A 14,411-nucleotide genomic window follows, 5' to 3' on the forward strand; every position below is an offset into this window, starting at 1 on the left:
TCGAATATGACCCAACTGTACATAATGGAAAACGTCTGCATGAATCGGGCCGGCTGTATGATTTTTTTTCGAAAGGAGTTTTGGGCGCCCGATACCCACCACGGAGGCTTCTTGGACCGGGAGAGACCTGGACCTGGCAACAGAAACACTGAGCGTGAAGGTGGATATTACGAGATAGTTTATTATCAATAGTAATCGACGCTACTAGTACCGGTAACCAATGCTATGTGATGAACAATATGTCAAGAGCGCCATCAAGCCGCATCTCTTTCGGCCCTCCGCGTCTCGCACCACTCTCCCAGCTCCCGCCAAATCCTCTCCTTCTCCGCCGGCCGGAGGGTCGCAGCAAGCCCGCTCGTGCTCGTCGCAACAAACACCCTCGCGCCAGTCCAAGCCTCCCCCTTCTCATCATCACCATCACCACCCTGCCTCACAACGCCCATGTTCTCACCCTCATCCTGCCACCCGTACCGGAACTCCTCCTTCCTGATCCCTCTGCCGTGCCGCACCCGCCAGATGCTCTCCCAGATGCTCTTTCCCACAATGCACACCGTCTCGGGCCTGCACCGCCGCACCTTCTCCTCCAGCACGCCGACGCCCTCGTCCATCTCCGCCTTGCTGAGCTCCGCGCCGTTGCGGCTCGGCCGCGCGACGATGTTGGTGTTGCCCAGGCCGTAGAGCGCGGGCAGCTCGCGGTCCTCCTGCGGCGCGCACAGCCGCGGCGTGATGCCCGAGGAGTGGAGCAGCTTCCAGAAGAGGTTGGACGGGTGTGCGTAGACGTGGCCGGAGCGCGCCGTCTGCAGGCCCGGGTTGAGGCCGACGAAGAGGATGAGCAGGTCGGGCGCGAGGATGTCGACCAGCGGGGAGAGGTGCGCGTAGGTCGACGGCGGGGCGTAGCCGGTTGCCTGGCGTTTGCGCTTCGCTTTTGTTGCCGTGTTGCGCGGTGGGATGCGCTGCAGTGATGTGTCTTCCTCGTCGCCGGCGGTCGAGGGAGGTTCCGCCTTCACCTTCCGCGGTGTGGTGCTGGTGGGTTTGGTGACCCGGGCTGGCGAGCGGACGACGGGTCCGCCGTGTGGGGGTTGCTTCCGGGGGCTACGCCGGAGTGGTGACGGGGCCGGCGACGGCGATGCTGCTGGGGACGGGGATTCGTGCTTGAACATGAAATCTTGAAGCTGCAGGCGGCCCTGGAAGCTTGCGGGTTTCGGTTGCGGCTCTGCGCCGTCGAAGAACGGGGATTCCATGGCCTATATTTGGCTTTGAAGCTTATTACAACGACGGACGAGAAAGAAAGTGCAATTATCTAGTGACCGATATCTGGTGAAATGAACACCCTGATTGTATGTCTTTTGCCGAGGCACAGAAACCGGGGTTGTGTGGTGATGTCTAGATGTCGTGACAGGTGCTCTCGTCCGTTGCTACAGGCAGAGCGGTCCTTCGAAGTAGATTCGAATGTTGTTCGAAGTCAAAATACCTAGCTGATGGTGATGATGAAGCAATTGATGAGATGAGATGGAAGCTGAATTCGAGTCAGTAGTCTGCTAATCAACTCTTGCTACTCCGTACCTTTAGCTCGCGCCACTGTTCCAGACGAGTCGCCACCGCGCTGAAATATGTCTGAAGCCGCAGGGACGTCCAACCCCTGGCAAGGACTCTGGGAAAGACCCACATATTGTGCCAAACTTACCTTACTCGAAGTCGCATCAACAGACGAAGCTTGTCAAACAGGCAGTGGCAGGCAGCTTCTCATGGTCCTTCGAACTCAAAGGAAATGACACAAGTGGCTTGGAGACTCACATCGAGAAACAATGCTTGGTAGATGAACGCTCAATGTCTATACGGCCTGCAGGCCTCGCAAACTCCCCAAGTGGTATCTATCATGCAGCTGGTTCCAGACCCGTATGTACAACCAGTACAACCCTCACGCTATGCTCTCAAAAAAACATCGAAAACCACCGCTTGAAAGCAGACACCTCTGTGACTTTCCGCTTTTGCCCTTCCTATAGGACGATGATGTTGTCGACTCTCCGCCCCTGCGTCTCGATGAAGTACTTCCTCCGCACTCCTACACCGAGAGCGTTTCCAAATTTCTCATATGCCTCTGGGCCACCTCCGCGGATCATCACCAAAGCAATGGGATGCGGCCTTCGCATCCCTGCCGGTGTTGTCTGCTCAACATCCAAGTGAGGTTTGATAAGTTCATACTCCCACAAGTCGGGGGCACTGTAGACATAATTATTGTCAAACTCTTCTTCGTCGACAATGATGACAAGCTGTAAGGCACGCAACGAAGGCGTGTAGGAGGGAATGTTGGCAAGCTTCTCACTAAAAGAGCAGCCCCCACGTCGCATCACGATGACTTGATGCTGACGAGGTGCTTCATCAGGAAGCCGCCCGTCGCAAGCATACCCTGCCAGGTACACAGTTTGCCATGGGAGATTCGGTGGCTCGTCGTCGGTGGGAATCGACGCATCAGGAGTGTCGGGGAGAGGCACTGCGCCTTTCCCCACCGATATTGATCCCATAAAGCTCTCAATGAAGAACTTTTCTTGACTTCCTGCAGGGCGCGGAGCAGGGGTATTGGTAGGATCAAAGACTGATGTCACGGCACGAATCATGGACTTGAGCATCGACCTGTACGCCGTGTTCATGCTCTTGGAAGAAGCTTGGTCCTCCTGCATGTCAGACCCAGGCTCCTCCGCCAACTGTACCTGATCCTCCAGGTCATTGATGTTGATCTCCAATCCTTCAGCAGGTACTGGCTCGCTAGCATTGTGGACTTTGGGTTGACCGTGGGCCATAATCAGCTCCACGAAACCGTTGTAACGCACCCGGTTGAATAGAGGGTCGGAGATGCCATTCAACAGATCCGCGTCGATGTGGACTGGCTCATCGCGACCGAGCGGCATGTGATTGACCTGCGTGACACGCCATGTATGGTCGTAAGCAGCGTCGTATGAATCCTCCCGCACAAAGTGGATCTTCAATCCATTTAGGGCGGCTATTCTGACGCCCACCGGTGTCTTGAAGGCAGCTGTGTTCGCAAAGAGGTTGTTGAAAGCGCTACCAACGCCGCTCTGCTGGATGCTGGACGGGAACTCGATGATCAAAGTTGGCTTAAAGGGCAACGCAGCGCAAGTACCATTATCAGGAATCAAAGACCTCGGCAGTGTCCAAGGGAAGAATGCGTGGTTCGCCTTGTACCGAGAAATAGAGCCGTTGCTTCCCTTGCCCGCAGGAACTGTCTCAACCCCACTGTGTGGGTTCGAGATGGTGTGCAGGTTGACGAAGCTTGCAGCGTGAAACACGTCCGGCCGAGCGGCAAGAACCGAGCCAGTCAGCGGGACTTGTTTTGGAGCCGGACAGGTGTTGGTGAAGTTCTCGTCATAATAGACATTGATATTCTTGGGCTGTTGGCGACGTTCTTTCTTCTTCTTTGGTTTCGTCCTTCGTCGAGGAATGATGAGCGGGTGCGCTTCGGTTGTGAAGACGTACGCTGCGTCGAGCTTGTTCAGGGGATGATCTGGGTCAAACAGGAGGTAGAGATACTTGGTGGTCTCGCCAAGGAAGAAGCTCTGCATGCGGTCGGCCTTCTCCCCAGTGTCAACATTTTGCAAGCCAGACCAGCCACATCTAGTGTAGCACAGTCTCTTGATATCGTTGAGTACCATCTCTCCAACGTGAATATACCAGGGGTCGTTGGTCGCACGGTAGAGGTAGTAATTTGACTCGATAAATTCGGGTCGGCCGGGCCACCATCCGATTCCCGAGTCAACTTGTCTTTCACGAACCGACCATCGCTCTGGAAGAGCACCGTAACGCGTCCACAACGCTGTGTATAATAGGTTTGCCTCCTCGGCCTCCTCCACTTCACCTGCCATGGCGAGGAGACCTGGATAAAATGCGGCGAGGCTGTCGATCCAACTCGTAAATGCGTACCCGCGGGTTCGATGACCGGTCATGTAGTATGGGTGGTGAGCATCATTGTACAAGTGTCGCTTGATCGCTGCGTGGGCGTGGTGCCAAGCCTCCAAAAAGGCCCCAGAAGAATTTTCTTCAGGTGTCAGCGGCGTATCGTGAAGGTCATTAGGATCGAGCCATAGTCGGTCCGTAGGCGGCTTCCGTGTCGTGGTGTTGGGTAGCTCATGGCCAGACAGCAAGATATGGCTTTTGAGAGCATATTCAAAGAAGCTGTCGACACCAGCGCCGATGCCCGAGTCAAAGCTGACCCATTCCCCCTTCTCGGGATCGATCGCATTCCCAACAAGACCAATTTCGCTCTTGCCTTTCCACACTGCCCAGAAAGCCCTCTTGGCCAGTTGCTCGAATCTCGGGTCGTCCGCCAGCCGGCTAAGGACAGTGAACTCGAGGACCAGACTCCCTGCACCAGCACTGCATGTGTCTGTCTTCTCGTTGGTGGCTCGAGGGGAGTCTGGGTCGTCGCGCGAAACCTTGTGTAACGGGGAGTTGACGTAAAACGGGATACCATGCCGTAGATTGACTCGTGGGTACGGCAGCCCAGTCTTGGTGTAGAAGGCAGGTAAAAGTCGTTCCGCAAGATCCAATGCCAGCCGGAGAAGTTGACCATCATACTTGAAGCCATTTGGCCATGATATCGGCGGCAGCTCTAGCGGGTCCGAATCTTCGTCTTCCTGGTGGTTGTGCCCCGGTTCGTACCCTGGAATAGGTAGCTCCCCGACAGCGAACAAATGTGCACTCAGCAATCCACCCACTCCGCGAATGACTGTCTCAAACACCTGGACCTTGCTGTCGAGATCGAAGCCCCGAGCTCTGAGTCCTTGCCCGGACGGTCCCGGCCTACCATCTCCGTAGTATTCCACGAACGTCGTGACGCTCTGCTGAAACTCTTGCAAAGCCCACAGGGCAGTATTTTGATCGGAAGGAGTTCCTGCAAGGATTGCCAGGGTCGAAAGACTGTCGATCAGGGTAAGGGAGTAGTTACCGAGGACGTCGTTCAGGTCATAGTTGGCGGGGTTCGCGGGATCGCGCGTCAACGGGGTGCAGGAAACCGGGCGCAGCTAGAACTTCTGGTCAGCACTGTCTGGATCTCCTTGCTAACACTAGGGATGTACCAACCTCGTCCTCGGGAAAAGCGATGCCCATGTAGTTGTTCCAGCCATGATGAAAGACGTCAGTAGTAGCATTTCGCAGTTCGGCAAGCTTGGCGGTGCTGATTGCAGACACAGCTGCAGGCCATGATAGACACAGATACAGCAGAACAAGAATTCGCGATAGCATGATGATGCTATCTCTCCACAGCTAAGGGCCAGACAGGTTTCCCATCAACCAGGGGGCTGCCAGCGGCAGATGCCTCTATTTATGCGCGGATCGTGACGTGATTCTTCATGGAATCATTGAAATGATGCAAGTGACGTGAGAATCAAAAACAAAGCATCGGGTATCACTGAATAATAAGATGTGCGACGAAGAGAAAATGGACGTTGAATTGAGAGAATGGCGTCCCTAGGCAGGTCTCGTGCCTCCTTGAATTTCGAAGTGGGATGGAAGGAGACGGAGATGGAACGGATGCGTCTGTCTGTCCTTTGGCAGCCACAATCAGACGGACAGACAGACATCTTCTGCGTCTCCGATTGGTGGAGCCTTGACATCAGCGTGGCTAGTGAAGTGGCTAGTGGAAAGTCTCCCAACCACCAAAAAACTGACTCAGCACGATCTGCTGGCATCTTGCGACAACCTGAGTCTTCCAAGATCGGATGAACGTGCCCGAGTCAGAGCAAGTCTGAGGATGCTGTTTTCTAGAACAGCATTCGAAATGCAGAAATCTGCCTCCAGCGCCCTGACTCGCCTTGTTCTTATCTGCAGGAATTTCAGCTCAGGCCAATGTTGGATCGCAGGTCAAAGAGGCGTGGTCCACTGCGTAGACGACGGCACAAGAGAAAGAGACCTGACTGGCCAGGAAATGACAACGCATCCCGCGTTTCCTTCACTTGAACTTGTGCAGGAATGGTCGGGAATTCTCTGCTAAGTCTGCCGATGTGAGAACAGGCGCCGGCGAGCTTTCCGCTGAGGAGGGTGCAAAGTCGCAGCATTGCCGGCACAGGCTGAAGTGCCGCTTTCTCTTTACTCTTTAGAGTTTCTGCAGCATTGAGCGGTTATTCTTCTCGGGCACTTACTACTTTGGCATGATAAGGTACCGTACTAGTCGATACGACAATACGGCTTTTTCTGCCCAGCTTCGTCCGAATTGCAGTTCCGTGGGACATCCACGTCATCTACAACGACCAAAACCTTCGCTGGTTTAGCCATCAACAAACGTTACGAGGGGGGCAATCGAAGTTTTCCCTTTTTCATCACCCATCGTAGAAGGTGGAGGCTTTCCGTTGCTTACGTACATACACTGTGTATGTGGCTTACGGCCTGAGCTAATAATCTTATCGAGAAGGTAGAACAAGGTGCGGCCAGTGCGTTCGGACGCTAAGAGAAGCTTTCCTGCCAACTCCACGGCGCCAAATCCTTCAACTTCACAGGTCCGACACAGAGCTTGAGAGCGCTTACGCTGATGGAGATAGACGCGCCGCATAAGCGCAGGCAGCATCCACGCAATCCAAGATCGAGGAACATCGGACTTTGTTCTGTCGTGTACAGAGCAGGCCTCCAAAGAACATGCCCTACAAGTACATTGACTTCACCCCACTGGGCACAACGTCCTCCAGGTCGTACTGCAGCATTTCGCATCTCCACGAACCCCAGGCTACCTCCAGGCTCCATGAGGGTCGTTTTCCATTCTGCCTCAGGCGAGTCCGAATCATACCCGAAGAAATGAATGTCAACGTCAACTTCTTCTCGGCAACCGCCGCTTCAGGGCAACTCTGCTGTCTGGCCGTGACGTCTACCTAGTTCGTTTGAGTCACGGCAAGGAAACACCAGGGGGGAGGGGTGTGTGATCAGACTAGAGGCGGCCGCCAGAACGGGCCGCGCACTGCCTACGCACACTGCCAGGCCATTTTCGAGACCATGGACATCAACTTTGGGCATGCAAATCATGGGTTCCAGCCTGGAAAACTGGTCATTGGTTCACAGTACGACGTCAAGCCAGTAATGAACCGCTATTGACGAATTACCATTTCGGTCCAAGGCCTGGGGATCAGGGAGCCAGGTCTTCAGCCTGGATGGATACTGCCAGTGGACCTTTCGCTTACGCGACAAATCACGTCTCTTACCTGACGGTTGCCGGTAACAAGGATTTGATGTACTTGGTACGCCATCAACGAAGCCACCCACGCACCGAACTCGCCGCACAAGGCTCTTGGCAACGACCGTCATCACTTTACTACAACGCCCGCAGTCCAGGGTCCGCACTGCCATCCCGAGTCCGGAGCATCGAGGACATGCTGCTGCATGTTTGCCTTGAGCTAGGACGGAGAGAAGCTCAGCCTCACATCTCAAGGCTTTATTTTGGTTTACTGCTTGTATGCTCTTCGCAAAGCCATCAATCTCAACTCAGGGATGGTCCCAGGCTCAACAGGTAAGAGTGAAAGGATATATTCGAAGGAGTCCATACGCCAGCCGTTTTACCGCAGGTCAAAATCGCAAAACGGGCGCAATGCCTTGGACCCTGGGTACTATACCAGGCGCGGGAAGGCAAGCCAGTTACCAGTTAATTCCGGTGCGTTTCGGATGCTCAAATCAGGCAGGAGAGCAGCAGCGACGTGGACGCCTTGCTGTAAACAGCAGTACGCAAACTACGTACCTTCACCGACTTTAGTCCCGATACTCTGGATCGAAGGCTGCAAGAGAGCAATAATCAAACGGAGGGCCTGCAGACTTCAGCAAGCAGAGCTTTCTGCCCGCAGTGCGTAGGCCACTCCACCAGTGAACTGTGAGCAGACGACGCCCACTGGTGGAAAAGCAGAGAGGGGAAGGACGACCTCCCTGTTACGACCGTTCGAGTCGATTCGACTGGCTCCTGTATGGGATTCTGCAAGCCCAATGCAAGGGAAAGGTTCAACCCGGCAGGCGGTTCCATTCTGCGGCTTTGATTCGACAAGAGAGTGTCCCGACAGACTGGTATGCTTTGCAATTGGCTGGAAACCGCATCAGTCGTGGCTTAGCCGCTGCAAATGAGAATTCCCGGCCACTTCTTCGCCCGTTCTTCGCTAGTCTAGGGATGATCTGGCAGCTTGCTCCGGGTCCCATGCATGACAGACGTGATGGATGGCATGATTTTCTTTCACGCTGGCACACGCGCTTCGCGCTTCGCGAGTCTTGCTGTTGGACGGTTGGAAGTTGAAGGGCGGTTCAGAGCGGCGCAGGACCAATCGAATTTACACAAACGAGCAACCCTGGCGCTGGAGATTTCAAATACACCAAACATGAACCCGGACGACCATTTTGTCCAGTTGCGGGCAGCAATCTGGAAGTCAATGCCTTTTTTGGACAGGACAATAGTAGATTGCGTGACGGGACAAACAAAGAAGCAGAAAGATCGGCAGAAAAGCAAATGGGCCAGACGATGTTGACGTGTGCACCAGACAAGGTTTGCCGGTCTAGGCACGGCAAGTTGCAACAGAGGGCTACATCGCTTCGCGGATGGCAGCTCAGCCCAATGGCTCCCCAATTGATCAACGCCCATCGGCTACCCCATGGCAAAATAAGCGGGGAATCAGTCGTTCCCCATCTCGTCTCCCCAGGTGAATCTCTCGGCAACAGTTTCGTCAAGGAAAATCTGAGAAGCAAGAAACGGCGGAGACCACCCGAGAAAGACAAGAATCTCACGCACGGGAACGAAGCAGCAAATCAACAGGGGATCATTTCGCGTTGCCGTTTTGCACCCGTACGGACCCGTCAATGGACATGGGAAGGAGGCAGCAGCGGCTCCCCTCAACCCCGAGAGGACTGACCCAGGTTCAGGGTCGTAGAAGTGGACAAAATCAGGCATTGCTATTTGATTTTTCCCACAGCAATTTACCGAGTTCCTGGGACAGTTGATGAAGTGTCTCTGCAGAAGAGAGCAGACTGGCGCAAGAAAAGCGTATGACTCCACAACTGGCGCAAACAGGGGACAGTGCGGAACAACCATTCCTCAACCGCCTTCGACCAGGTTTGCCGGGGCCTCTCTTGAGGGGGCGTCGGGAATGCGCACGTACCAGTGCCCGCGATTCACACCGAGCCTCCGAAGGTTTGATTTGCAAACAGGGGTGTTCATCACTCCGTCACCTGTTCAGGGCCCCTGGTCGTTTGGCTTCACACTGAGGTCCTTTCCCGGAACCTGGGAAGACGAGAGTCAATCACAGGCCAGGAAATACGTTCCCCATCACGACCGGTCAAGGCCTGAGGGAGGCACAGGAGGGGGGAAAAGAGGAGTTTCTCTCCGATCCGGCCGCCACTCCCTCTTGCCCTGGCATCACCTCGTCAGGATCAGGGAGCCGACCCTCTCCGGCCGTCTTGACCCTTCTGGACCCTCTCGCACCATCAGATGAGGCCATGGGATGGGACGTAAATGCGATTGAAATTGTGAGATAATGCGTACCTTGGCGCGCAACAGGTTTCGATTCGACGAAAACGGATGGGAAGGGGAGCAAAGACTGGAGACTGAACCACCCGATATCTGGTCCGGAGGAAGGACGATGATACCGGCCGAAGGAAGCACCCACGAACCTGGAGTACGGGCAAACCCCATACCATTTGTGTGTGTGTGTGTGTGTGTGTGTGTGTGTGTGTGTGTGTGTGTGTGTATGTGTGCCACGCACATACAATCCCTCTGTCTCGAATTATGTCTTCAGCGGAAGCACGTCGCTGCCATCATCACCGCGCCTCTGAAGCTACTATCTGATACGAATACTCGCAACCTGCCTTGCCGTTGCCCGTCCAGCCAGTACGGGACGTGTGCATATTCGAAAACTGACTGACAGTGATAAGTCCTCAGCGGCATCGTCACCAAGCCCGCGTGGTACATGGGATCATGTTTGACAAGCCAGTTTGTGTAAGATACGGGATCCTTCCCGTCCCTCCATATCTCTTCATCTCATCTTGTTGACAGCATGCTATCCAGGCTATCTCGTCAATCAAGCCCCGGTATTCCTCACAGGCTTCCCACTTCACGTGAGCGAGGCAACCCCCGGGAAGCCGAGAAGTCGTCTTGGCGGGACAATCACAGTGCGCGGAAGCCGCTCAGTGGGGCCGTCGGCTGGAGTACCCACCGTTGTCTGCCTTTTCCTTCTCCACTGACACCGTTCAGTTTCTTCCAGGGTATCGAGGGTATCGTCAGGGGTTGGCGGACACGGGCAACACGGGGACGCCCCGGGGAGAAAAAAAAACCACACACACACACACAGCGTCAAAAGGCACAGGTCGGCCGGTGACCAGCACCGTTCCAGGGTCCCCTCACCTTGTCTGGCTACCTTAGCTTGGCGTGTGCTAGGCTTGCTAGGCTGGTGCGCGCCGCTCCCTGTTCATGCGCGGTCCTTTCGTCGTCCATCTTGCCCCGTGCGAGTAGCCCCTTGCTGGTCTCTTGCCTTGCCCTGTCTGGCCCTGTCAGGTTCAACTTCGTCGCCGTTTGTCGCCGCTACAGATGTGACCCTGTGTGTCTGTATCTGCTGTCTTTGTACGCAGTACGTATGTATTCCTATCCCACCCCCTGTTACCTTACTTCACAACCTTGACTGCTGCTCAATTGCTCGTCTATTTTGCTCTCTCCAGGCTCCATCGTGATAATGGATGCGGAATGCCTCCTCCAGAGGCTCCAGAGAGAGCCCACTCGCTCGCACTTTGTTCTTCCCTCCTCCTGCCTCCCCCCTCCTGCCTCCTTCCCTTCCCATGACCCGAGCCGAAAGGGCCTTGTACCCTGCCCACGGCCACCCGGTCCGCGCGCGCTCTTCCTGCCCCCAAGAAACCCACTGTTCATGTAAACGGGGCTGCTGCTGCCGGCGGGCCAGCCGCAGGGCAGCAATGCCATTGGAGCAGGCATGGACTACACTAGCAGATGGGCGGCGCCGCTACTTAATTCGAAAGGATGAATAAAAAAACCTCGATCGCTGGCTGGGGGGGAGGGGACCCCCTTCCCTAGGAGGGGGGCTACCCTGCGGAATACCAGCACTGTCGCATCCGGGCCAGAAGGGCCGCGGACACGGTCTGGCTGTGGATGTCGTATGAGGTGGTGAGTGTATCCATCCGTCGGTCGGGGGTTGGGTTCATCACAAAATTTGTGAGGAGGAGGAGCCTGGAGGAGGAGAAGGAGGGGGGGGGAGAAAAGGTGTGTGGGTGGTTGGAAAAGCCACAGCCGCAGGCTTTCTCTGCTTTCCTGGTCGTTGGGTCCTCGGCATCGGGGGGCACAGACGGGGCGCCCGTTGAAGAGGCGTAGGATGGGAGCATGGGGAAGCACCACCACTACCTCACCAGACTACGGCATGTTGGTGGTGGAGGAGGTTGCTGTTGGACGTGGGAGATTGGAGGTGAATGGCCCAAAGGCAGCAACGGCGTAGCACACGTCCTACGACTTTGACGTCGGCAACGGACGAGCTTGCCTTTGTTTGACGGCATCCCATCCCCCCTGGTCATGAGACCTCGAGACTCTCGATGCGTACGTAGCCGCTGTCACTGTGACATTCTCGTGTTGTCGGTGACTGCGATGATGGTTTGATCATTCGAGGGGGAATGTTGCCTTGGTCCCGAAAACCTGGGATCTCTGCCTGCTCTCCTGCCTGCCGTGCCTAGTTTTGACGAGTCTGTTCCCCTCTCTTTGGTATCCCTGTGAGACTTGCCCTAGCCGATGTATTGTTGTTTTCTGTGTGTTTATCAATAGGCAGGATGACGAAATAGGCAGGACAAGAGTCCACCACGATGATATCACATAGAAAAGGGGTCCATCGAGCGGTACAGAGTTCAGGTGGTCCAACAGACCGTGGTATTGATCGTGTGGTGATGCATGTGTCCAAAATCTTGGGAATAAAAGTATGTACAAGAAGCGTAAGATGTGTAAAATGATGATATGCATGTCCAACTGAAAATCAACCGACCCACCCCTTGCCGCTATTCCAACCGGGTATACCGTGTACCCCAACAAGAAAAAATGAGCGATGGTATCTCTATCTTTACGGAGAACAAGGAAAACATTTCGACAATCTATGCGTTCATTCCGACAGCTTTGGTTCCGAGAAAAGCATTGAACTCCAAAAATCAATGACAGGTGGCTGAGAAGTAGAATGAAAACATGGCCAGCAAGTGTTGGGTGTTGAATGGTTGTGTAGATGTTGTCGTGGGCATATTTATGCAGCTTTTGATCTCTGCACGCGAGTCCTGCTTTTGGCCTTTGCCGCTGAAGACTTTGCGATCTTTGCCACACGTCCACCGCTTGCGATGAGGCTCTCCTGAGTCTCTTGCTTCGTCACACGGGCGTTTTTGGGGTGCTGGAGACGCATTCTCTGCATCTCGTGGAGGGTCACCTCAGCATCCTCATCCTCAGGCTTGATGCCCCTGTGTGCGACGATCTCTTCCATCACTTGCGCCTGGTCCTCTTCGGTCATGTTCAACCTAGACTGTGTATCTTGGGCCGTAGACTGGCGGCGGTTGAGCTTCCTGCGCCGCCGGACGCTGACGCTGGAGTCCAACGGCGAGGGTTCAACGTGGACGTCCGCCCAGCCTAGTTCCACCATGCGAAGCTCGAGATCGTTGCGGCCCCAGTGGGCGTATGCGCCGCCACCGAGTTCCTTGAACTTGGCGAAAACCCTCTGCATCTGCTGCTGTTCGTCAAAGAGGATGGCTCGTCGAAGCTTGTCGTCCTGTTCTAGATTAGAAAGTGTTTGCAGGAATCATAGAGGTCTTGATAACTCACATCTGTCGGGTGCCATGCGAGGTACGGAGCCCTTCCTCTGCTGCAAACCATCTGCAGACGCGGGATATCAGAAGTCGCATTGTACTTCCGGTTGTATTCGGCTGTGATCGTTGCCCAGATGCCACTTCCCTTTTGATCCTCCAGCTCAGCACGTCTTTGGAAAAGCCATCGTTCTTGGTCAGGGCAGCTGGGTTTGAAAATGAGCGTGGCTGGCTCGTCCTCTACAGACGAGCTTGAGGGCGATTGGTTGGGTAGTTGTACTACGGGCTTAGGGGCGTCGTCTTCGTCGTCACGATTCCTCATACGAGCCAGCCTCCTTACACGGGGTTTTGTTTGTGGATCTTCTTCCGTTTCTGTTGGCATTGGCGTTTGTGTTTGAGTCTGCTGTCTCGGTTGCAGCCGAGGGCTGGCAACTGGGCGCTCTATCTGTTGGCTGGGGTAAGGAAGGCCACCGTAGCTCGGTCGTCTCATTATGTCGTCTCTGTCTTGGAAATTGTGTTGTGATGGGTATCCGGTGGGTTGTGCGTTGATGGGAAATTGGTGGGCAGAGGGGTAGGGAGACTGGTGGGCCATGGTCAAGTCCGCTCCGTTCATCAGTGGATGCGACTCGAACATAACACCGTCTTGGGGAATGGGGTAGAAGTTCGATTGGAGCTGAGGAGACAAAGAGCCATGATCCGAGTCTGGCTGCCCGGAAACACCAAAAGAGCCGAAATTGGGGTACCCTGGAGGTGGCTCGGGGATTTCATCTTTGATCTGCGGCTCGGCATGAAGGTAGTTCTGTTCAAAATGGCCCTCTGGGTGCATGTTCATGGGCATCGGAGAAGCAGCTTGGCTGTGCGGAGCACTTAGATCGTAATGATTGGTCCAGCACATCCTATTATTTGCGGGCGGACTGGAGTGATACATGGTTGCTGTTGCGGCGGGGTGGTGCATGATTTTGACGTTTTGATGGATGGAAGGCGGCGAGCTGATGCCGGATGGCGGGGTCAAGAGATGATGCGGCTCGTTTTGAGTAACCTTTGACTGGTTAGATTCTATGGGTTGGGCACGCCACTTCCAATGATGGATGTGACGCAGGTGATGGCAACTTACGTTGAAGGGAGGACTGTTGTTAAGGTCTGGGTAGTTGTTTGTGAGAGCCTGGGGCACTGGAGAACACCTTTGGGATACGGGGTCTCTATATCCGTCTTGTTGATGATCAATGTAGTGTTGGTCTGACATGGCGAGGTGAATATCTGGAGACGAGTTGCCACAGCAATGGTAGGTGATGATGGCTAATGTTCAATGTGTTGTTGAGAGACGTCTCGAGGGCTGGTGTGATGTCGGTCCACTCCTCGAAGGCGCATGTGCGTTGTGTGTGTGATGTGTTGTGGTTCAGAGAGGGGAGAAGGCAGGTTAAGAAGTAGTTGAAAAAGCAACTCGAGTCAGCCTTTCTGGACCGGGGCGTGTCTGAAATGTAAGGTAGGTAATGGAGGAGGAGAGCCTCGCGATGGCAGGAAGAAGGTCGCGGCCTATTAATGACGAGAGAAGTGGACAGCAATGGCCGATCAAAAGGTTTGGACTCTCTGCAGGGAAGGTCCGTCTGAGGGGACTGGGCTAG

At 54.8% G+C, this 14,411-nt stretch overlaps 3 protein-coding genes across 3 annotated transcripts; all 3 read right to left on the bottom strand.

The window, feature by feature from the left end:
• Window positions 1–254: 254 nt before the first annotated feature.
• Window positions 255–1,241, bottom strand: thp1 (G/U mismatch-specific uracil DNA glycosylase; the record flags this gene model as incomplete). Its single annotated transcript, XM_036642848.1, has 1 exon — window positions 255–1,241. One exon carries the CDS (start codon window positions 1,239–1,241, stop codon window positions 255–257), a length of 987 nt encoding a protein of 328 aa, XP_036491598.1.
• Window positions 1,242–1,997: 756 nt separating this feature from the next.
• On the bottom strand, window positions 1,998–5,256 carry mnl1 (ER degradation-enhancing alpha-mannosidase-like protein 1; the record flags this gene model as incomplete). Its single annotated transcript, XM_036642849.1, has 2 exons — window positions 1,998–5,036; window positions 5,095–5,256. The coding sequence occupies 2 exons, from the start codon at window positions 5,254–5,256 to the stop codon at window positions 1,998–2,000; spliced, it is 3,201 nt and encodes a 1,066-aa protein (XP_036492581.1).
• A 6,986-nt stretch (window positions 5,257–12,242) lies between these two features.
• On the bottom strand, window positions 12,243–14,032 carry CGCS363_v011001 (uncharacterized protein; the record flags this gene model as incomplete). Its single annotated transcript, XM_036642850.1, has 3 exons — window positions 12,243–12,755; window positions 12,809–13,828; window positions 13,904–14,032. 3 exons carry the CDS (start codon window positions 14,030–14,032, stop codon window positions 12,243–12,245), a joined length of 1,662 nt encoding a protein of 553 aa, XP_036492582.1.
• Window positions 14,033–14,411: the final 379 nt, after the last annotated feature.

This window comes from Colletotrichum siamense (assembly GCF_013390195.1).
Source record: "Colletotrichum siamense strain Cg363 chromosome Unknown KSG_Cg363_contig07, whole genome shotgun sequence".
Lineage (NCBI taxonomy): Eukaryota > Fungi > Ascomycota > Sordariomycetes > Glomerellales > Glomerellaceae > Colletotrichum > Colletotrichum siamense.